The sequence below is a fragment of the Sus scrofa genome, chromosome 6 (assembly GCF_054392235.1).
Source record: "Sus scrofa isolate SSC_HxYL_T2T_F1_AM1 chromosome 6, Sscrofa_HxYL_maternal_Yorkshire_Landrace_v2.0, whole genome shotgun sequence".
Taxonomy (NCBI): domain Eukaryota; kingdom Metazoa; phylum Chordata; class Mammalia; order Artiodactyla; family Suidae; genus Sus; species Sus scrofa.
Genome location: NC_139388.1, coordinates 49,410,285 through 49,431,765, shown reverse-complemented (window position 1 = coordinate 49,431,765; position 21,481 = coordinate 49,410,285). Strand labels below are relative to the sequence as shown.

General features: G+C 53.3%; 2 protein-coding genes across 8 annotated transcripts in view; both read left to right on the top strand.

Annotated features, from left to right (window-relative positions):
* The window catches only part of THAP8 (THAP domain containing 8), a 160,417-nt gene extending 155,782 nt beyond the window's left edge, over nucleotides 1-4,635 (top strand). For 4 of the 6 annotated variants that reach the window (XM_021097210.2, XM_084960851.1, XM_013998368.3 and 1 more), the window contains 3 exons: nucleotides 1,574-1,766; nucleotides 1,879-2,271; nucleotides 3,896-4,635. In XM_021097210.2, coding sequence (XP_020952869.1) covers nucleotides 1,574-1,766; nucleotides 1,879-2,271; nucleotides 3,896-4,036 — 727 coding nt within the window. In that variant the 3' untranslated portion in view covers nucleotides 4,037-4,635. Of the gene's footprint in view, nucleotides 1-25; nucleotides 1,767-1,878; nucleotides 2,471-3,895 lie in introns of those variants that run through there. The other 2 variants (XM_084960852.1, XM_084960853.1) reach the window with 2 other exon arrangements.
* Nucleotides 1-21,151, top strand: part of CLIP3 (CAP-Gly domain containing linker protein 3) — a 62,416-nt gene extending 41,265 nt beyond the window's left edge. Inside the window, exons 1-14 of one of the 2 annotated variants that reach the window (XM_021097159.2) lie at nucleotides 6,122-6,264; nucleotides 6,576-6,799; nucleotides 11,279-11,418; nucleotides 11,503-11,596; nucleotides 11,798-11,959; nucleotides 12,320-12,438; nucleotides 13,626-13,862; nucleotides 16,377-16,512; nucleotides 16,662-16,790; nucleotides 17,798-17,941; nucleotides 18,009-18,132; nucleotides 18,329-18,393; nucleotides 19,002-19,074; nucleotides 19,613-21,151. In XM_021097159.2, coding sequence (XP_020952818.1) covers nucleotides 6,634-6,799; nucleotides 11,279-11,418; nucleotides 11,503-11,596; nucleotides 11,798-11,959; nucleotides 12,320-12,438; nucleotides 13,626-13,862; nucleotides 16,377-16,512; nucleotides 16,662-16,790; nucleotides 17,798-17,941; nucleotides 18,009-18,132; nucleotides 18,329-18,393; nucleotides 19,002-19,074; nucleotides 19,613-19,667 — 1,644 coding nt within the window. In that variant the 5' untranslated portion in view covers nucleotides 6,122-6,264; nucleotides 6,576-6,633 and the 3' untranslated portion in view covers nucleotides 19,668-21,151. Of the gene's footprint in view, nucleotides 1-6,121; nucleotides 6,265-6,575; nucleotides 6,800-10,949; nucleotides 11,419-11,502; nucleotides 11,597-11,797; nucleotides 11,960-12,319; nucleotides 12,439-13,625; nucleotides 13,863-16,376; nucleotides 16,513-16,661; nucleotides 16,791-17,797; nucleotides 17,942-18,008; nucleotides 18,133-18,328; nucleotides 18,394-19,001; nucleotides 19,075-19,612 lie in introns of those variants that run through there. The other variant, XM_084960683.1, reaches the window with a different exon arrangement.
* Nucleotides 21,152-21,481: the final 330 nt, after the last annotated feature.

The window sequence follows — 21,481 nt, the reverse complement described above, 5'->3', positions numbered from 1 at the left end:
GCTAGGGGTCTAATCCAAGCTACAGCTGCTGGCCTACACCAGAGCCACAGCAACTCCAGATCTGAGCTGCATCTGTGACCTACACCACAGCTCATAGCTATGGATCCTTAACCCACTGAGTGAGGCCAGGGATCGAACCCAAAACCTTATGGTTCCTAGTTGGATTCGTTTCTACTGCACCACAACAGGAACTCCCCAACTCCCACATACATTTTTAATTCAGTATTTTAAAGTAAATTCCAGACATTTAAGTCTTTTATTCATGAATATTTCAGAATGCTTTTCCAACAGATAACTTTTTTTTTTTTTCCTTTTTAGGATGCACCTGCAGCATATGGAGCTTCCCAGGCTAGGGTCGGAGCTGCAGCTGCTGGCCTACACCATAGCTCACGGCAATACCAGATCCTTAACCCACTGATCAAGGCCAGGGATCGAATCTGCGTCATCATGGATGCTGGTCAGATTTGTTAACTGCTGGGCCACGATGGGAACTCCAAAGATAACAGTTAAAAAAAAATTTTTTTTTTAATTTAATGGCCACACCTGAGGCTAATGGAATTTCCTGGGCCAGGAATTGAAACCGAGCTATAGCTGTGACCTATAGCTGGATCCTTTTTTTTTTTTTTTTTTTTTTTTGTCTTTTTGCCTTTTTTCTAGGGCCGCTCCGGCGGCATATGGAGGTTCCCAGGCTAGGGGTCCAATCGGAGCTGTTGCCACCGGCAAACACCAGAGCCACAGCTATGAGAGATCCAAGCCGAGTCTTTGAGCTACACCACAGCTCATGGCAACACAGGATCCTTAACCCAGTGAGCAAGGCCAAGAATTGAACCCACAACCTCATGGTTCCTAGTCGGATTCGTTAACCACTACACCACAATGGGAACTCCAATGCTGGATCCTTTGACCCATTGCACTGGGCTAGGAATAGAACCCACACCTCCACAGTGACCCCGGCACTGCTGGCAGATTCTTAACCCACTGAGCCACAGCAGGAACTCCCCAACAGATTGTTATTTTAGATGCTTAAACCAATATAATCATCACACCTAGCAAAATTAATTTCTTATAGTTATCTGATACTCAGTTCATGTTCAGTTGCTCACAACTGTATTAAAACATCTTTACAGAATGATTTGTTGCAGATCAAGTCCACATCTGCCTTTGGGTTGATGTTTCTTAAATCGCTTTAAATCTATATTCCCATCACTACCCCCATTAATTTGGGATCACCCACATACTAGATTTGTCCAGTTTTTGTAAACTGCTCTCTTAGATCCACAGGGAGAACAGATTTTGGGTGGTGGGGGTGGGTAGAGAGTGGCAGTGGGCAGGGAGACCAGGAAGGAGATTGTGGCAAAAACCCAGCCAGGGGAGGCTGGAGGCTGAATGGGAGGGGCGGAGAGGTGGGCCGATGCCGCAAAATTAGACGTGGGTGGGAGGTAGAGAGCCTGGTTGGGAGGCAGGGCCTGATCCAGGGGAGGCAGAGGTTTGGAGCCCAGAAACCTCTGGGTGTACGAATCCTCAGGGAGGGGTGGGCTTAGACCTGATACTGCTGATCCCGCCCCCCTGGCAGGTTCCCACTGAAGGACGGCCCCAGGCTGCAGGCCTGGCTGAGGCACATGGGCCTTGAGCACTGGGTGCCCAGCTGCCACCAGCACCTGTGCAGCGAGCACTTCGCCCCCTCCTGCTTCCAGTGGCGCTGGGGGGTGCGCTACCTGCGGCCAGATGCTGTGCCCTCCATCTTCTCCCCGGCGACGTTCACCGAGGTGAGCTCAGGGAGGTCCCACTGCTGGAGTCTCGCTCCAAACCCTCCACTCCTGAGAAAATCTCCCTGGGAGCCCCGCCCTGATGTCCTCCACCCCCCACCTTGTCTTCCAGAGGCAAGAGAATTGCGGAAGCACCGAGAAACCAGTCATGCCTCCGCCTCCGCCGGAGGCCACGTCCCTGTTCCCTGGCTCAGCCGGCCCGGCCCCGGGCCCCGTCCGCCTGGTGGTGCTGGGGCCAGCATCCGGAGGCCCCGAGGCCCCAGCCACCGTGATACTGACTCCCCTACCCCTTCCGCCGGTTCCCGCGGGGCCGCGCCCTGGAGTCTCGGCCCAGCACCGCCGGGCTGGGCTGCACGCGGCGCTGAGAGCGCTGCAGCGGCGGGTGTGGAGGCTCCAGCGGCGCCACGAGCGGCACCAGGGGCGGCTGCGGGCTCTGGAACAGCTGGCGCAGCAGCTGTGCGCGGAGAGCCTGCTGGCACGGGCGCGCCAGGGCCTGCTGCGCGCGGTGAGTGCCCCGCCCGGCCCATGTTTAAACATCAGAACGTTTCATCCACGTTTCCAAATTTCTGGCTTGAAAAAATCAATCTGGTATGTCAAGCAACTATTGATCGGAGCTGAGTAGTGGCCGCTCCATTTATTAATAATAATATTTAAGAAGCCCTTACTGTCTGCTAGACATAGAGTTAATAACTCATGGAAAATCACTGTGACCTTGTTATTGACCCTGCTCTTCTCCCCATTTTCCATGGGAAAAAACTGAAGCACAGAGTGGTCTGGTAACTTGGCCCAAGTCTGGCAGCGGGTCCATGGCAGGGCCAGGGTGTCTGGCCAGAGAGGAGGCCTGTGCTCTCCTGTTGGAGAGCTCCCTGCCTGGCCCGTAGAGAGCTTTGCAAGTCTATACTAGAGTCTCCCAGGCACTGTCTAAGGCCCTATTTTACTGCTGAGTATTTTCCAGGGTTGGAGACGGAAGGGATCATGTTGTAAAAACTCAAAATTTGACCAGGTCTTTCTCCTGCTTAAAACCCCAAGGTCAAGCTTGAGGTCCTAGGGCTCTTGTTTTGCTCGGAAGAGGGAGGTGGGAGGGGGTTTCAGAAAGCCCCTGAGGTGCCTCTGTAACTAAGATGTCTCAACCTGACAGCCTGGTTGGACCTGGCCTGCAGATATTATTCTTTTGGCTTCCATAATGCTTTAAAATATTCCTTGTTGAAGGCTCAGCAGATCTAGCAGCCCTGGGTTCATATCCCCAAAGAGTAGCAGTCAGCTGGAGCTGCAGTGGCTGTCCCTGCAGGCTTTCGGTTTGAGACTGCAGCCTGAACCTTGCTGGGGCACAGGAGGGATGTACGGTGGGGTGGGGCAAGGAGAGAATTCAGATTGGTGAGTTCCTGTTGTGGCTCAGCGATAACAAACCTGACTAGTATCCATGAAGATGAGGGTTTGATCCCTGGCCTTGCTCAGTGGGTTAAGGATCCAGCGTTGCCATGAGCTGCAGTGTAGGTTGCAGATGCGTCTTGGATCCAAAGTTGATATAGCTGTGGTGTAGACCAGCAGCTGCAGCTCCAATTCCATCCCTAGCCTGGGAACTTCCATGTGCCAAGAGCGTGGCCCTAAAAAGCGGGGGCGGGGGTGGGGATTCAAACTTGGGCCTGGGGCTCTCCATGCACTCTGCCAGGGCCCCTGTCTGACAATGTCTCTCTCTGCTCCCCCTGCCCCATCCCATCCTCAATCTCTTCCTCTCTCTCCCCCATATCCATCTTTGTCTTTCTGCCATCTTGTCTGTCTCCCCACTTCTCTGCGTCTCTCTTCATCTGCATCTTTCTCTATCGCCCGTATCCATGTCCCTGTCACTCTGCCCCTGAATTTCTCCCACCTGCATGTCTCTCTCTGTGTCTTTCTTCCCCCGCATCTCTCTCCCTGTTTCCCTCTACCTCTTTGTTCTCTCCCGAATGTCTCTCTGGTCCTCGCATCTCTCTCCTCATGCCTCCCTCTGCCCATTTCTCTCTCTCTGTTTCTGGGTACCCACCTCCCACCTCCCCCTCTCCCACTTTTTCCTTCCCTCCTCCCTCCTGCCCCCCACTTCACTCCCCTGTGTCCTCCGTCTTTACACTACTTCCTTGCCGGGGACGGCCTAGCTCCCTGGACCCCAGGATTCCCAAGCCTTCACCATCATCTGTGGAGGGGCTGACATTGCTGTGGTCCTAGCCCAAGGTCCTGCACCTCCCACGCTGGATGCCAAGCTTGAGCTCCTGGACTCTCAGACTCCCAGTGCATAAGGACCAGGACAGATAATGTCAAAGGACAGATGACAGAAGACATAGAAGAGAGAGGCATCACACATGGGCTTGGCCCAGCCCCAGCACCCACGCCTGGGGCAAAGCAGTGTCTCCTTCAGTGCCTGGCTCCCGCTACTAGGGACCCCTAGGGACCCCTTGAAACTTCGGGCTGATCCGGGCCCAAGATCCCTGTCAGCAGTGATTACCCTGGGTATCAGATCCCTGCCAACCCCACCTGGAATCTTTGCAGTCAGTAAAACACCCTCAGGAGTTCCCCATTGGCTCAGCAGGTTAAGGATCTGGCATTGTCACTGCTGTGGCTCAGGTCACTGCTGTGGTGCACGTTTGATTCCTAGCCAAGGAACTTCCACATGCCCCTGTCAAGGCCAAAACAACAACAACCCATCAGAGCAGAACAAGGGTTGTTTGGGGAGAGTTACATCTGGTTCTGAAGAGCCCCTCGCACCCTTTGCCAGGCCTAGTACCAAGCTGGGAATACGGCAGTGAACATAGCTGACCGAAGTCCTGTCCTTATGGTGCTCACACACTGCTTGAGTAGATGAACTAGTAAACTAATAAACAAGATAATTTCAGATGGCGATAAGTGCTATAAAAACTGAATGAAAATGAACAAGCTGGGCAGTGGGGAGGCTTCTTGAAGGAGACAATGTTTGAGCAGAGACCTGGATGATGAGAAGGAGCTGGCCTGGAAGCATGTGGGCCAGCTGTTGCAGAGAGAACAGTCCCTACACATGCCCCCGGACACAAGTGTAAGCTGGAAGAGGGCAGTGTCGCCATGGCAAACCCTGAAGCAGGGCAAGGAGGAAATGTGTGTGTGAGGAGAGTGGGCTTGGGATGCCATTTTATATAGGGCAGAAATGGTCTCATTGAAAAGGCACCAAGAAGTGAAAGCCTAAAAGAGGGGAAAACAGGAACCAGGCAGATTTCTGGGGGGAGAGGATTCCAGGCAAAAGGAACAGCCAGTGCAAAGGTCCTGGGGTGAGTAGAAACAAAGAAGCCAGTGGGGTTAGAGTGGGCTGAGCGAGAGGAGGTGAGATTGGAGAGAGACAGGAAAGTTCACGTAGGGATTTGTGGGCTGTGGTTGAGAACATTGGCTTTTACCTGGAGCAGGGTGTAGCAAGCAGATGCCTCCAGGAAGGTCCTAATGTGATAGGCATATGGGCAGTGGAGAGGACAGGGAAGAGGTTGCTGCAATAGTCCAGGTGGAAGAGGATGAAGGATGGACCAGGATGGGGGCCTGGAGTTGGGCGTGAGGGATGAAATTCTGGAAATGTTTTGAATGTAGCTACCGGGCCTGGCCATTAGGCAAAGTCAACCAGCCCTGTTCAGGCTAGGGTGATTGGACAGCGCAGGCCACAGCCAGCCAGGTATGACAGCCAAACCAGGGTACTGAAGCCAGGAAGGCCTGAGCCCTGAGATAGCTCCTGGAGGCCTTTCTTGGGGAGGGGTCCATTGGCAGATGTATCCCCTAAACACTGCTAAAGCCATGTAGTGTGGTGATTAAAAGCCCAGACTCTACAGCCAGGCCACCTGAATTCAAGTCAGCTCCATCACCTACTTGCTGTGTGCCCTTGGGCAAGTGGCCTAACCTTTCTGGGCCTGGTAAGTGCTCTGCGAGCACTACGGGATCAAGCTGATGATAATGATTATAGGAGTCTCTACAAAATCATGCCTCTAAGACATCCCTTGTCTAGGAAGAGCATGGAGAAGAGGTCAGGTCTGATATGTCTGAGAGAAGAACACCCATCGCTACCACACACCTAGCTCCTGTCCTAACTGGTCTGGTTTGGAAGCCTGCGGAAAGGCGCCATCACAGCGGGATAGGCAAAGGAGAACTGTGCGCGTTTTCCCATCCCTCTCTCTACCCTGGCTCTGCTTCATCTCTCTCCTTCCATCTCCATCTCTCACATCCTTCTCCGTAGCCATTTCTTCTCCCCATCCTCGGTGTCTATACCCTTCCCACCGCTGCCTCCAGCCTTTTTATCAATGCAAACAGCCTCTCAGCGTCTCCGCCCCCGCGCCTCAGTTGAGGGTGACACAGCGCATGCGCTGTCGGCGCCCCTCCCTCTCCACCCCCATCCCCCGTCGGCGTCTGGGCCTCGTCCCCTTCTCTGTCTCCTTCGCCCCCATCACTTCCCTCGACACTGACACCCCGTTGCGCCAGTTTCCCGGGTTTAAGCTTTGGTCTCCAGCCGCATCCACCCGAGGTAAGTGGGGTAGAGGGGAGGCCTGCGGAGAAGGGGAGGGGCAAAGCATCCTGCATCCCGAGATAAACAAACCCGGGGAGGGGGCGGCCTAGACTGAGGGGCCTGACTGGAGAAGAATGGGGGACTAGGCCTGCGGGAAGTGCTAGGCGCTGGACCCACAAACCAGGGTCCTCTGCTGGGTGACTGGCACCCCTATGACTGCTCAAAATCTAGAGCTAGGGGCGTGGGAGCCACTTGGAGCCTTGGGAGCATCTGGGGGCTCAGATTCCGGAGATTGTTGAGCACAGGCTCTAGCTGACCTCTGCCCCCAGGATTTGCCTGAAGGCCACCCCCAACTCTTCATCTGCCCCCTGAGGGCCACCAAGGACCATGACTAAGACAGATCCAGCCCCGATGGCCCCACCACTCAGGGCGGAGGAAGAAGAAGAGGAGGAAGAAGATGAGCCTGTCCAGGAGCCCCCCAGCCCCACCCAGGAGCGCCGGCAAAAGCCTGTTGTGCACCCCTCTGCACCTGCCCCCCTCCCCAAGGACTACGGTAACCACCCTCCCCACCCTGCAATATGACCCGGAGCCTTGGATGGCCAGGGGGGTTTGGCTGAACTGTGCTGGTGGAGATGGTGGGAGGATTCTGGAGGATTTGTAGGTGGTCTGGAGGAGTCATGGCCCTTGGGTCCCCCGTCCCCCCCCCCCCCCCCCCGCCTTTATTCATTCATTCATCCATCCGTTGGAGAATGGAATTAGGATAGTCCTCATCTTTGATTCATGATACATCATTCAATTATTTTGTCATTCAACAAACATTTTTTGAAAGCCTTGCTATGGACCTGGGAGCTGGGGGCACAGCATGGAGCAAGACAGATCCAGTCTTTGCCTGAGAGATGTCACAGGCCTCACTCACGACCCCACAAATAAGTAAAAATATCAGTATATAAACATGATGAGACTTGTGTCTGCCAAGAACAGGGTTCTGCAAGAGCTTTTTACGATGGTTTCCCTGAGGATATAACATCCTAGGGACACCCAAGGATGAATTGAGGGTTAACAAAGGAAAGAGTCAGGGGAACGGGGGGGGGGGGGTCCCAGGAGATGTAACTACAGGAGTAAAAAGACTCCGAGGTGGTAAGATGTGGAGCTGAGAGGGTGGCATCTTGGAGAAACTGAAAATGTCTACTCATTCACCAAGCAATGTTTATTCATCACTACTTCTCTGTGACAAGCCTTGTGCTGGGAGATGGAGATTTAACGGTGAGCAATCCAGGCATGATCCCGGCTCTCAGGAGAGAAGGCAAGACTAAGCAAGGAAGAGATTTATCAAGCAGCCAGGTCAGATTGGAGTGAATGCAATGAGAGAAAGAAAAGATGGAGGGAGATATAATAGAAATTGGCTTGGGGGCAGCACCTTGAGACAGAGGGGTCAGGGTGGGTTTTCTGAGGAGGTAGCATTTGAGCTGAGATTCAGGGCGTGAGAAGGAATCAGCCATAGGAGAACTAGCGAGAGTTCCAGGCTGTAAGCAGCAAGTGCAAAAGCCCTGAGGCAGGACTGAGCTTGAAACAGAAAGAAAATCGTGGTACTGCAGTGAGTGAGTGATGGGAGTTGAGATGAGAGGTTGGCAGTGCTAGATCTGGAAGGGCTTTAAGGCGACTGTGAGGACTTTGGATATATTTTTAAGTGTGAGGTGGGGAAGAGCAGTTGTGGTGGGAGGGGCTGGTATTTGAAAGCAGAGGACTGGCGGGTCGAATTTATATTTTTAGAAGCCCCCTCTGGGAGTTCCCATTGTGGCTCAGTGGAAACGAACCTGACTAACATCCATTAGGATGCGGGTTCAATCCCTGGCCTTGTTCAGTGGGTTAAGGATCTGGCGTTGCCATGAGCTGCCGGGCAGTTTGCAGACATGGCTTGGATCCGGCATTGCTGTGGCTGTAGCATAGGCTGGCAGCTGTAGCTCCAATTCAACCCCTAGGCTGGGAACTTCCATGTGCCGCAGGTGTGGCCCTAAAAAAAAAAAAATTAATAAATAATAAAACTCTCTCTATCTACTGGATATAGAGGGTGGAGCACAGCCAAAACTGGATATAGGAGGAAGCTCTTAGAAGATGTTGGCCAGGAATCTCCAGCAGCTGTGAGTTCAGAAACTAGCTTCCAGTTCAGAGGGTAGGCGTCCCCAGGTTAGGGCAGGAGGGTTGACATCCGTGGACATGTCACCCACGAGAGGTGGATCAGAGAGGCTACACGTTGTCCTCAGTCTGATAGAAAAATAAGAATGTTATCTGGGGGAGTTCCCGTCGTGGCGCAGTGGTTAACAAATCTGACTAGGAACCATGAGGTTGCGGGTTCGATCCCTGCCCTTGCTCGGTCGGTTAAGGACCCAGCATAGCCATGGGCTGTGGTGTAGGTTGCAGATGTGGCTCGGATCCTGTGTTGCTGTGGCACTGGCGTAGGCTGGTGGCTACAGCTCCAATTCGACCCCTAGCCTGGGAACCTCCATATGCTGCGGGAGCAGCCCTAGAAAAGGCAAAAAGACAAAAAAAAAACAAAAAAACAAAAAACCCAAAACAAAACAAAACAAAAAAGAATGTTATCTGGGTGTCCAGAAAAGTCTGTGTCCCCCACCCCACCGCTCCCAGGTATCCTGCTTGTAGGACAAGGAGGGTTTGCTTGCAGAATGTGAGGGAATCTGAAAATGTCACCTAGGACAGAGAGAGGGCTAAGGTGGATGCCAGGAAAAACTCACATTATTTGTTTGTGAAATTTCTGCATTAATTCAGCTGAGACTGACTGAGCTTGCTTGGCAGGTGCTGTGCCAGCCTTAGGAATAAGGGTGTGAACAAAGCAGCATGGATACAAGCCAGTGAGGGGGACAAGTGAGAAAGGGAGCAAAAGAGGAAGAAGAGGGAAGAAGAAAAAGAGGGGGAAAGAGGGAGGGAGGCATCAACAAGTCATGTTAAGTAGTGATATATTAAGAAATAAAAAAAGGGCGAGGAGTTCCCGTCCTGGCTCAGTGGTAACAAAACCGACTAGTATCCATGAGGATGCAGGTTTTCCATCCCTGGCCTCGCTCAGTGGGTTAAGGATTCAGCGTTGCCTTGAGCTGTGGTGTAGATTGCAGACATGGCTTGGATCCTGTGTTGCTGTGGCTGTGGTACAGGCCGGCAGCTGCCGCTCCAATTTGACCCCTAGCCTGGGAACCTCCATATGCTGCAGGTGTGGCCTTAAAGAGACAAAAAAAAAAAAAAAAAAAGGAAAGAAAGAAAAAAGGGCAAGAGATGGAAATGGGTAGAGTTGCTGATTTAGCCAAGTGGTCTGGGGAGGCCTCTCTGAAGCCTTAAGATCTGAGGGAAAGCTGGTCCAGGCAAGAAAGAAAGGCCCAGCAAGCACAAAGCCCCAGAGACAGGAATTTGCCTGGGGAATTGGAAGGACAGAAGGAGGCCAGTGGCTGGAGGGGAATGAGTGAAGGGGAGAGGGCAGAGAACAGACAAGGCCAGTTTGTGCGGGGCCTACGGGCCCTGGCTGAGGACTTTGGCCTGTACTCTGAGTGTGATGGGAGCCAGGGCAGGGTTCTCAGCCAGAGAGGGCTGTGCCGTGACTGGCATTTTGAAAGGAGTACACGAGGCTGGTTCCTGGAGACACATTCTGTGCCATCCTTCCCCGGGCTCTGTATCATCTGGTTATTCATTTGCTTATCCATTCAGCACACACTGCATTCCTGTCCTGTGCCAGGCCCTGTGCTGGGTGCCCACATTACTACAGAGAGCAACACTCAGCAGAGTCTAAAGGGAGGAGGAGTTTCTGTTGTGGCTCAGTGGGCTAATAACCTGACACAGTGTCAGTGAGAATGCAGGCTCAATCCCCAGCCCCCTTAGTGGGTTAAGGATCTGGCGTTGCTGCAAGCTGCAGTCTAGGTCCCAGATGGGCTTGGATCTGGCATTGTTGTGGCTGTGGTGTAGACCGGCAGCCTCAGCTCTGATTTCACCCATAGCCTGGGAACCTGTGTATGCCACAGGGGTGGCTGTAAAAATAAATAAATAAAAATTTTAAAAATAGGAGCTCCCATTGTGCCTCAGCAGTAACGAACCCAACTAATATTCACCCCACGAATATTCATGAGGATGCAGGTTTGATCCCTGGCCCCCACTCAGTGGGTTAAGGATCTGGCATTGCCATGAGTTGTGGGTAGGTCACAAATGAGGCTCGGATCTTGTGTTGCTGTGGCTGTGGCGCAGGCAGCTACAGCTCTGATTCAACCCCTTGCCTAGGAACTTCCATATGCTGCAGGTGTGGCCCAAAAAACCAAAAATAAATTGATTAAATAAAGGGGGGAGATGGAAGTTCCTCTGAGTACTGCCTGGCTGCCCATAGATACATTTTATGTGGATTGCACAGTTGAAAAATTGGAGAGATTTTTCTTAAACACCATGATGTCTGGCTTTTAAATTTTCTTTACTCTGGAGATTTGGCCAAACTGTGCCCCTACTCTAACAGGGTGGCAGTGGCCTAGAGCAGTAGCTGCACCCTTGGGCATGCAAACCCCTTATCACACTCTTATTTCTGGGGTAGAGTTGGTTGCTGTCTGGGAATTGCCTGATCTTCCAATTTTTCTTTTATCTTTTTTTTTTTTCCCTAGGGCCTCACCCATGGCATACGGAGGTTCCCAGGCTAGGGGTTGAATCACAGCTACAGCCACCAGCCTATACCATAGCTCACAGCAACGCCGAATCCTTAACCCACTGAGCGAGGCCATGGATCAAACCCACAACCTCATGGTTCCTAGTTGGATTCGTTTCTGCTGCACCACGACGGAAACGCCGTATCTTCCAATTTTTCAAAACATGCTGGGCATCCAAATCTTTATGTGAAATTTCCTGATTTTGAGACCTCATGCTGGCCACACAGAAAATGCCTGTGGCCCATGAGCCACTAGTTGGAGACCCTGCTTAGAAGGTCTTAAAGACAAAGGATGAAAGGAAGGGGGGGGTCTGTTTGTCTGGAATGACCATGGATTTCTCACCACCCCAGCCTTCACCTTCTTCGACCCCAACGACCCTGCCTGCCAGGAGATTCTGTTTGACCCGCAGACCACCATCCCGGAGCTGTTTGCCATTGTGCGCCAGTGGGTACCGCAGGTCCAGCACAAGATCGACGTCATTGGCAATGAGGTAAGAAGGCTGGGGAAGCAAGGGAGGAGAGGACAGGTCCCTCACGTGTTTGGGTAACCCCTCCTCGGTCCCCTCCACTCCCAGATTCTGCGGCGAGGCTGCCATGTGAATGATCGCGATGGGCTGACCGACATGACACTGCTCCATTATGCGTGCAAGGCTGGGGCCCACGGAGTTGGTGAGGGCCCAACCCCCCAACCATGAGCCCCCAAACCTAGGCTCCTATACCTGACACCCTCAGAACCCCAGCCCTCAGACCCTCATCCTGAACCCACAGCCTGAGATCCCAGAGTGCAGTCCCTGTGACCCAGAGTCTTCCCGGTCCCCTGGGCCCACGCTCCGGAAGAGAGGACCCAAACTGACCTAGGCTGTTGCACAGGGGACCCCGCGGCAGCTGTGCGCCTCTCGCAGCAGCTGCTGGCACTGGGTGCCGATGTGACCCTGCGCAGCCGCTGGACGAACATGAACGCGCTTCACTACGCGGCCTATTTCGATGTGCCCGACCTTGTGCGCGTGCTGCTGAAGGGCGCACGGCCGCGAGGTGAGGAAGAGGAGCTGGGCTGGGAGGGGGGCAGGAAGCAGAAGGCAGTGCTCAGGGGTTGGGGGAGGAGACCCAGAGTGAGAAAGGTGGGGAAGGCGAGTGATGGGGCTTGGCCTGGGAGGTGAGACCTGGAGGCTGGAGGCAGGAGATGCGGGAGACGGGGCTCAGTGGCATGGCCAGAGCTGGTTGGGCAGGGGGTGGCGGAGGAAGGGCAAGCTCTGCGCCAGAGGCTGCGGGAGGCACTGGGGCCTCTGGGTTCAGAGATGGATGAAGAGATGGACTTTGGGAGGCTGGAAGGTAGCGGGAGGGCTGGGATGCCAAGAGCTTTCACCTGGAACCCTTCTCTCCCTGGCTTCCCAGTGGTGAACTCCACGTGCAGTGACTTCAACCACGGCTCAGCCCTGCACATCGCGGCCTCCAACCTGTGCCTGGGCGCTGCCAAGTGTCTGCTGGAGCACGGTGCCAACCCAGCACTTCGGGTACTGCCACCCTGGCCCAGCCTCTCATCTTCCTTCTCCTTCCTCCCCCCAGCTGCCTTCCCAACCAGCAGGCCTCTGCAGAGGATGGGGTGGGACAGGGCCAGGGCCAGGACCACTTAAATTTATTGAAGTTGTTAAAATATGGCAAAAAATCAGAGTTCCTGTCATGGCTCAGTGGTTAACAAATCCAACTAGGAACCATGAGGTTGCCAGTTTGATCCCTGGCCTTGCTCAGTGGGTTAAGGATCCATCGTTGCCATGAGCTTCGGTGTAGGTCGCAGACTCGGCTCAGCTCCCGTGTTGCTGTGGCTGTGGTGTAGGCTGGCGGCTGCAGCTCCGATTCGACCCCTAGCCTGGGAACCTCCATATGCCGTGGGTGCAGCCCTAAAAAGATAAAAAAAAAAAAAAAAAAAATTATTGCAAAAAAGTATCTATACCTTCAACAAAGGAAGTAATAGCTGATGTTTAGTGTTCATGATACGTCAAATGGGCTCTAGTTTGAGCTCTATTTTACAGTGTGGAAACTGAGGCAGAAGGAATAAGTGATTTGTCCAGGAAGGAACCTTCCACCAAGGAATATTTTCTCATATCCTGGCTGACCCTGTGGCTGTGTGTACACAGCATTTTGAGATCATGGAGTTGGGTTGAGACCCTTGGTGAATGAAAGGGTTATGCCCCCATAAGCCCTCAATGTGATCTTTGACCCTGACCCATCCATTTCCAGGTCCTGTCCCCAACAGCAGTCACTCTACAGCATCTCAGACACAGATGTCTTGGGGGGACATGGCCTCTACTCATTCCCCGTTGGCCCAGTTGAACCCTTGACCCAGGACTTGAGGAGCCCATTTTCAGTATTTGCCTTTCAAGTGGTCCAATTCCAGGCTTGGGGTCTGGGTCCTGAGGGCCTGACCCACCCACTGAAGTATGACCTTCATTCCCCATTGGCTCCACCCCTAGTCCCACCCTCAATTACTTGACCTTCCCAGCCGAGGTCTCTGGGTGGACTTCCCTGGGGACCCTGATACCTTAACGCCCTGCCCCTTCCTATTTCCGTGTTGGCTCAGGTATGACCTAGCCCTACCTCTTCTTCACCTTAACCCCAGGGTCTCTGGGGGTATGGGGCTCAGTGGGGGTGCAGCCTATGCTGCTGAGTCTTCAGCCCCCCATCTCTTCCTGTTGGTCCCCAGAACCGAAAGGGACAGGTGCCAGCGGAGGTGGTCCCAGACCCCATGGACATGTCCCTGGACAAGGCAGAGGCGGCGCTGGTGGCCAAGGAGCTGAGGACGCTACTGGAGGAGGCTGTGCCACTCTCCTGTGCCCTCCCCAAGGTCACACTACCCAACTATGACAACGTCCCAGGCAATCTCATGCTCAGCGCCCTGGGCCTGCGCCTGGGAGACCGTGTGCTGCTGGATGGCCAGAAGGTTAGGGACTAAAGCGGGGAGGGGAGGCGGGACTCAGCCCTCATCCCACCCTCCTGGGATCCCACCCTCCAGATCATTCACATGTATTTGTTTCATCTCACAGTTGTTCTCTGAGTGCCTCCTTTGTGCCCTGCCCTAGGCTGAGCTCTCAGTCCAAGGGGGAAGACAGATCCATCACCTGCCAGTGACAGCCCAGAGCAGTCCTGGGTGTCATGAGAAAGCACAAACAGAGTGATTGGCCCCATTTGGGTCCCCCCTGGGCTCTGGGGTCCCCATCCAGGGGCCACCTGTGCTCCCAGAATGTTCAGTACTTTGGGAAAAAAGTACAGGTCAGAGCGATCAGGGGTGTGATGGGAATGCACCCACTTGAAGATGTGGAGAAGTGAGCTAGGAGGAGAAAAGGAGACGGGGCTCTCAGGGAGGGGAGCAGGTATAAAGGCCCAGAGGACAGAGAGATTCTTCATTCATCCAGGCATTCCGAGTTTGATTCGTTTACCTGGTGTCCCTCAGGCTCCATGCTGGACCCAGCTTGTCCTTGGAGATAAAGGGCTGTCTCAGTCCCAGTGCTGCTCTCGTAGAACTCCATTTCTATTGAAGACAAGACAGTCAATAAATTAAACCCATAGCTAAGGTAATTTCTGATAGCAACAAGGGCTATGAAAACCATGAAATGCTTGGATTTAATAAATCGTCACCAGCTGAGGGCAGAGCTGGTTTTAGCTAGATCTGCTGAGAAGATGTCTCTGAGCTGAGACGGGAAGGAGCTCACCTCACAAAAATATGGAGACAGGAAACAGCAGGTACGAAGAGGTAGTGGGATGAGAGGAGTTATCTAGGGAGGGTGAAGTGAGAGGTTTGCAGGGGCTGGATCACACCAGACCTGCAGGCTACTGGAATGCATTTGAATTTTGTTTCTTTGCACAGTGAGAAGCCATAAAAGTCAGTTTGTTTCCTAGTCAAGCGTTTTGCATGCATCAGCCCCATCTGGAAAGCTTCTCTACATGATCTAATCAAGTCCATGTGCCAGTTTTGAAAGCAGGATCTAAGAAGCTCAAAGCAGTGAAACCCTTTACAATACAGAAGACTGTAAGAAGCTCAGAGAGGTGAAACCCTTTGTCAGAAGATCCGTAATAACAATCTCTGTCCATGGGGAAGCAGCATAGCACTGTGTATGAGCTCAGGCTCATGGATTTGTTCAGGCAAATCTCAGCTTTCCCACTTAAACAGCTGTGGGGCCCATGAGTTCACCTCTCTGGGCATCAGTTTCTTCATCTGTAAAATGGAGCTAATAGTACTGACTTCAGGGGGTTGTATGAGATTTAAGTTAGGTAAGACGTGTAAGGCCTTTACAGCAGGGCTTGGCACACACCACATGTTCTTTATGTGCCAAGCACTGTTCTGATCCCCACACCAGTTCTCTGAAGTAGACACTCTTGGAGTTCCCATCGTGGCTCAGTGGTTAATGAACCCGACTAATATCCATGAGGACACGGGTTTGACCCCTGGCCTTGCTCAGTGGGTTAAAGATCTGGCATTGCCTTGGGCTGTGGTGTAGGTCACAGACACGGCTTGGATTTGACCTTGCTGTGGCTGTGGTGTACTAGCCTGGGAACCTCCCTAGGCCGCAGGTGTGTCCCTAAAAAGACCAAAAAAAAAAAAAAAAAAAAAGTAGGCACTATTATTTAGCCCATTTTATAGATGAGGACCTGAGCCTTAGAAAGATGAGGGTACCTCACACGGTGATAATAACCACATTCAGTGCGGCTAAGCACTTCACATATATCAAAACCATTTCAGGGTTCCCTTGTGGCACAACAGGTTAAGGATCTGGCATTGTCACTGCAGCAGCTTGGGTTGCTGCCATGGCTCAGGTTTGATCCCTGGACTGGGAATTTCCCCATGCTGTAAGTTTGGGGAAAAAATAATTTCAACCAGACACCTGGCCTCAGAAGTGAGTGGATTGCGATCCCCATTTTCCAGATGAAACTGAGGCCAGTATGGTCTCTTCACCAAAGTTAAAGGATAATAATAGGCAATACTTGCTGATCCCTTACTCAGCACCAGGCCCTGTTCTGACGGCTTTAATGTCTCTATAGCTTTCATGTCCAGTAGACCTTTTTGTGTGAAACGTTCTGGGTCCTTGTAGCCCAGTGAAGTAGACACTTGAAATGTGGCTAGTGCCGTTGGAGAGAGGATATTTTAATTTACTGTTAGCTAATTTAGTCATAGGTGGCCAGTGGCAACGGATGACATCAGACAGGGCAGCTCTGTCACAATCCTCTCAGATGGGTGCGATTTCTGTTCCCATTGCGCAGATGAGGCCCATTGCGCAGATGAGGGCATTGAGGTGCGGTTCAGTGAACGTGTCATTCAGAATGCCAGCAAATGGTGATGTCCAAGCTGAGATCTGAGCCCGGGGCTCCCTTCCCCACCCCACCCTGCTGCCTGTGTGCCTGCGACATTACCACAGCCTTCCAAGACCCACCCAAGCCGTATCCTCCCTTGTTTCCTCAGACGGGCACGCTGCGGTTCTGCGGGACCACGGAGTTCGCCAGCGGCCAGTGGGTGGGCGTGGAGCTGGATGAACCTGAGGGCAAGAATGATGGCAGCGTTGGGGGTGTCCGGTACTTCATCTGTCCTCCCAAGCAGGGTCAGTCCCACCTGGGGCTAGAGGACGGTGCTGGGGTCCACTCAGTAGTTCTGCTGCTGCTGACTGAGTGATGGGGTTTGGGGGGGGATGGCGGGGCAGAGGCCAGAGGCTTGGACAGCTCCCATCCCAGGCTCTGTCTGTCCCCCCAGGTCTCTTTGCCTCCGTGTCCAAGATCTCCAAGGCAGTGGATGCACCCCCCTCATCTGTCACCTCCACACCTCGGACTCCCCGGATGGACTTCTCCCGTGTCACTGGAAAAGGCCGCAGGGAACACAAAGGTCAGAGAGGAGAGCCAGTCTTGAGGCTATTTCGTGGGGAGCCCAGCTTCTCTGACGCAGATTCTCCTCGGGCCCAAACTCCCATTTTAGAGGATGATCTGGGAGTTTCTGATTTCTGTGATGCAGTTTCTCCTTTGTCTCAGTACTGGCCCTACCCAGATCTTGAAAGGACCTGGATGTTCCCTGCCCCCATGACATAGTTCCTCCTCAGACCCAAAGGTTTTCTCCCAGTTTTAGGGAAGAATCTGTGGGGTTCCTGGCTTTAGTGACTTTTTTTGGCCATGCCCATGGCATGTGGAAGTTCCCCGGCCAGGGTTCGAACCTGTACCACAGCAGGGACCCCAGCCACTGCAGTAACCACACCAGATCCTTAACCCACTGTGTCACAAGGGAACTCCTTTAGTGACTTGATTTATCTTCAGTCCCAACTCCCTGCTTCATTTCAAAAGGACAGTTTCTGGGTCCCTGACTTCTGAGACTCAGTTTTTCCTTTAGCCCAAATAGCCTGAACTTTGAGAAGGAGTTTTGGGGTTCTCTAAGTTCCTGGCTCAGTTTTCCCTCAGGCTTAGAGCCCCCACCCCCAGTTCTCTGGCAGCTGAGGTTGTTTCTTCTCAAACCCCACTGCCTTCCCATTTTGGGGAACGCTCAGCAGTTCGTCCCATTTGAGCCAGAGCAGTTTCTGTTTGTTGCTGTTTGGTCTTTTTCGGGCCACACCCATGGCATATGGAGGTTCCCAGGCTAGGGGTCGAATTGGAGCTGCAGCTGCCACCCTACACCATAGCCACGCCAGATTCAAGCCACTGCTTGCAGCAACGCAGGATCCTTAACCCACTGAGTGAGGCCAGGGGTTGAACCCGCATCCTCGTGGATACTAGTCAGGTTATTAGCCCTCTGAGCCACAATGGGAACTCCTGAGCCAGAGCAGTTTCTCCCTATGGCTTTCTGAGTGACACTGGGTCCTTAGGGCTGGCATCTGGAGGCCTCACCCTTGTCCCCTCCACTCCCAGGCAAGAAGAAGCCCACGTCATCCCCATCTGCAGGCAGCCTGCAGCAGCGCGAAGGAGCCAAGGCTGAGGTTGGAGACCAAGTCCTCGTCGCAGGCCAGAAGCAAGGGATTGTGCGCTTCTACGGGAAGACAGACTTTGCCCCAGGTGAGGACAGCTATCTGGGCTGGGAGGCAGGCAGGGCTGCCAGGCATCCTGACACCCTCTGTTGCAGGCTACTGGTATGGCATTGAGCTAGACCAGCCCACTGGCAAGCACGATGGCTCCATCTTCGGTGTCCGGTACTTCACCTGCCCCCCGAAGCATGGAGTCTTTGCACCAGCATCTCGAATTCAGAGGTGAGCCCAAACACTGATCCCTACCCAGAACCCTGATCCCCACCTCAGATCTCCTCCTCTTGGACCAGGAGGACAGTGTGGATGCCCACCCCCACACCCCAGCTCTTTCTCGTAGGCCCCCTGGGGCTCAGCTCCTGGTCAGCCCCTGCCTGGCCTCTTGTGGCTCTGACTCCTCCCACTCCCTGTGTCTCCCCAGGATTGGTGGATCCACTGACCCCCCTGGGGACAATGTTGGAGCCAAAAAAGTACATCAAGTGACAAGTGAGTTGGGGCTGGGTGTGGGAAGGAGTGTGCGTTTGGGAATCGGAGATGACGGAATCACCAGTGTATAATCCGGGGAAATGAGGTCCTGGAAAATGATGAGACAGGATATCAAGAGAGCTGGATTCTCTGGGGTTGGGGATGTTAATGAAAAGACTCTGAGCAGGCACTGGGGACATGGGTCAGTTTTGGAGGACACAGGGTTTTTTTTTGTTTTGTTTTGTTTTTTGTCTTTTTAGGGCCACACCCGCAGCATATGGAGGTTCCCAAGCCAGCAGTCGAATCAGCGCTGCAGCTGCTGGCCTACACCAAGCCCAGCAACGCAGGATCCGAGCCACATCTGCGACCTACACCACAGCTCATGGTGATGCCGGATCCTTAACCCACTGAGTGAGACCAGGGATCGAACCTGCGTCCTCATGGATGCTAGTCAGATTTGTTTCTGCTGAGCCATGACGGGAACTCCAGGACATAGAGAGTATTAGATGGCTATTGGGAATATAGGATCTTGGAGATGGATGAATATCAATGACAGGGAGTCTAGGTGTGTATTAAGGACAAAAGCGGGTTTGTCATCCCCTCATATGAGACCTTGCCCTTCCCTTCAGTGACGCAGCCCAAACGCAACTTCACAACAGTACGGACCCCAAAGGACATCGCATCAGAGAACTCTATCTCCAGGTGCGTAGCATCCTGGGGCCCCAGTCCTATGGGATATTCAGGGAGAGGCATCCACCAGGCCATTGGACACAGGGGTCTGGAGTTCTGGTTGGGACTAGAGATAGAGGTTAGGAAAACTTATGACTAGTTAGCTTACCCAGAAATAGTCTGGGTTTTTTTTGGGGGGGTGGGGGTTGCGGGTTTGGCCACACCTGTAGCATGTGGAAGTTCCTGGGCCAGGGATTGAACCTGCACCACAGCAGTGACCCTAGCTGCTGCAGTGACAATGCCGGATCCTTCACCTTCTGCACCACAGAGGTACTCCCAGAAAAGGTCCTTGGGGAGACCCCACACTGCATTCTGGTAACTTCAACTTTGAAGGGGCAGGTGAAGGAGACAGAACACCCTTTGCCCCACAGGAACCCGAGAGTGCACACCTCAAGAGGTAGAGGCAGAATCCAGAAAGACCCAATCCCAGGCACTTGGGGAAGAGCTGGGTGGGGATGGATCCAGGTCCTTCTGCGCCCTGCACTGGGGGTGACACAGTTTTCCTCCCCAGGTTGCTCTTCTGCTGCTGGTTTCCCTGGATGCTGAGGGCGGAGATGCAGTCTTAGAGGCCCTGGACATCCGATGACGAGACACAGAGGCCCCTCTAGCGTCTCCTGACACACGGAGCCCCTGAGTTACCCTGAGATAGAGATTCCCAGTAACACATCCAGAATAGAGACCCCCGTTAGCCAGCCCTCGATCACTGAGGCCCCATTATTAACAGATGTCCCCCATTGATAACCCCCCAAATACAGACCCTGTGTTACCCAGAAAGAGATTCCCTGAGTGTAGCCCCTTCAGGCTAGTCCTCATCCCCAACCTCTCAGAGCAGACCCCCAATAACAGATTTCCACATCACCCCAAATGACAGTGACTTTCTCTACATAATGCTCCACACCAGAACATTCCTGAGTCACTCGTCACTGGATCAGAACCCTTCCCTGCTAACAAAGACCCCTCCCATCAAGTCCCCTTGAAAGAAACACCTCCGGAGCAACAGAGTAACAGCCGTACATTTAATATCAGTACCCTCAAGATGTTGGGACCCCCCCGGTCACCCCAACAATCCTTACACTGCAATCAGAGACTCCCTCCATTAACAAAAACCCGCTCTTATCCCTCAAGAAGAGACCCACATTACCCAGCCCACTCTCACCCCCCAATTTACAGACACCAAAACAGTCCTGGAAGTGCTAATTACAGGACCCCCAAGTCTTCCTATCCTCTGCACCCTCAAGAAACCCCCAGTGCCTTGTATGAAGCCCACCCCATGCGGCCCACAGCACCTGTGCTGGCCAGGCTCCCAGAAAATTCTCTATTTTTAAAGTAATTATTTCCCCCTTTGGGGGACCCCAAAATTTGGAGGCCCCATTCTGGGACTCTGAGGATCCCAAACCCCAGAGTACATGTCCCAAACTCCCCTGTGCCCCCAAGTCCTACAACTCCTAGGAGACCCCAAAGCCCTAACTCACAGGACCCCCAAATCATGGATCCCGCAAATCCCCAGGGAATCCCAAATTTAAAAGTCCAATCCCAAGCTCCCAGGAAACCCCAATCACGGAGGTGCTTGCACCTGGAATGGAGGAGACTGTAGTTCAGGATATGCATCCTGGGCTCCCAGGGCACCTCAGGCCCTATTCATAGGCACCAGGAGACCCCCAAAGAAATTCCCATTCCTGAAAACCAGAGGACTTTCAATGCCCTGAGTCTGGGGACCTCAGAACACCTAAATTCCAAGAGCCCCAGCCCCAAAGGAACCCCAAGTCCTCAAGAATGAAAGGTGCCAGGGCCTTGAGGGGATCCCAAATCCTGGAACCCCCATTTCAATCTACATTAAGGTCACAGGTCCAAAACACCAAATATTTGTTACTGGCCCGGAAGGACCTCACAGCACTCTGGCCAGACCAACAGCCGGACGGAGACCCTGAAGGCCCAGGGGGTCCAGGGCAGACCCGGGGCCCTGAACACCAAGGACAGCTCACGACTGCCCCTTCACTGCATGTCCCCACCGCATGACCCCTAACCCCTTCAATAAAGACGTTTCTATGGCTCTCTGTGTCGGGTCGGTGTTTAGGTAATTAGGGCCCTGCCTCTGTCCACTTGCTACGGGAGGATGGCAGAGGAAGTCCATCCCTCAATCTTGCCGGGGTTGGCTTGGATATAGGATGCTCTAGCCTGTGGGAAATCCTTTAACTGGTCACCTTTCCCCTTGCGGCCGCCGCGCTTGCGCCTCGGGTCTGGGTTCTCTGCGCAGTGTGGACAGGCTCGGCTCTGGAGCTCTGATTGGTCCGTACCAGACGAAGACGGGTCTCTGAAGGGTCCCCAGTGGCTCAGAGACCAGGAAGCACAGCCTATCACCGAGCAAGGCTGAAGGGGCGGG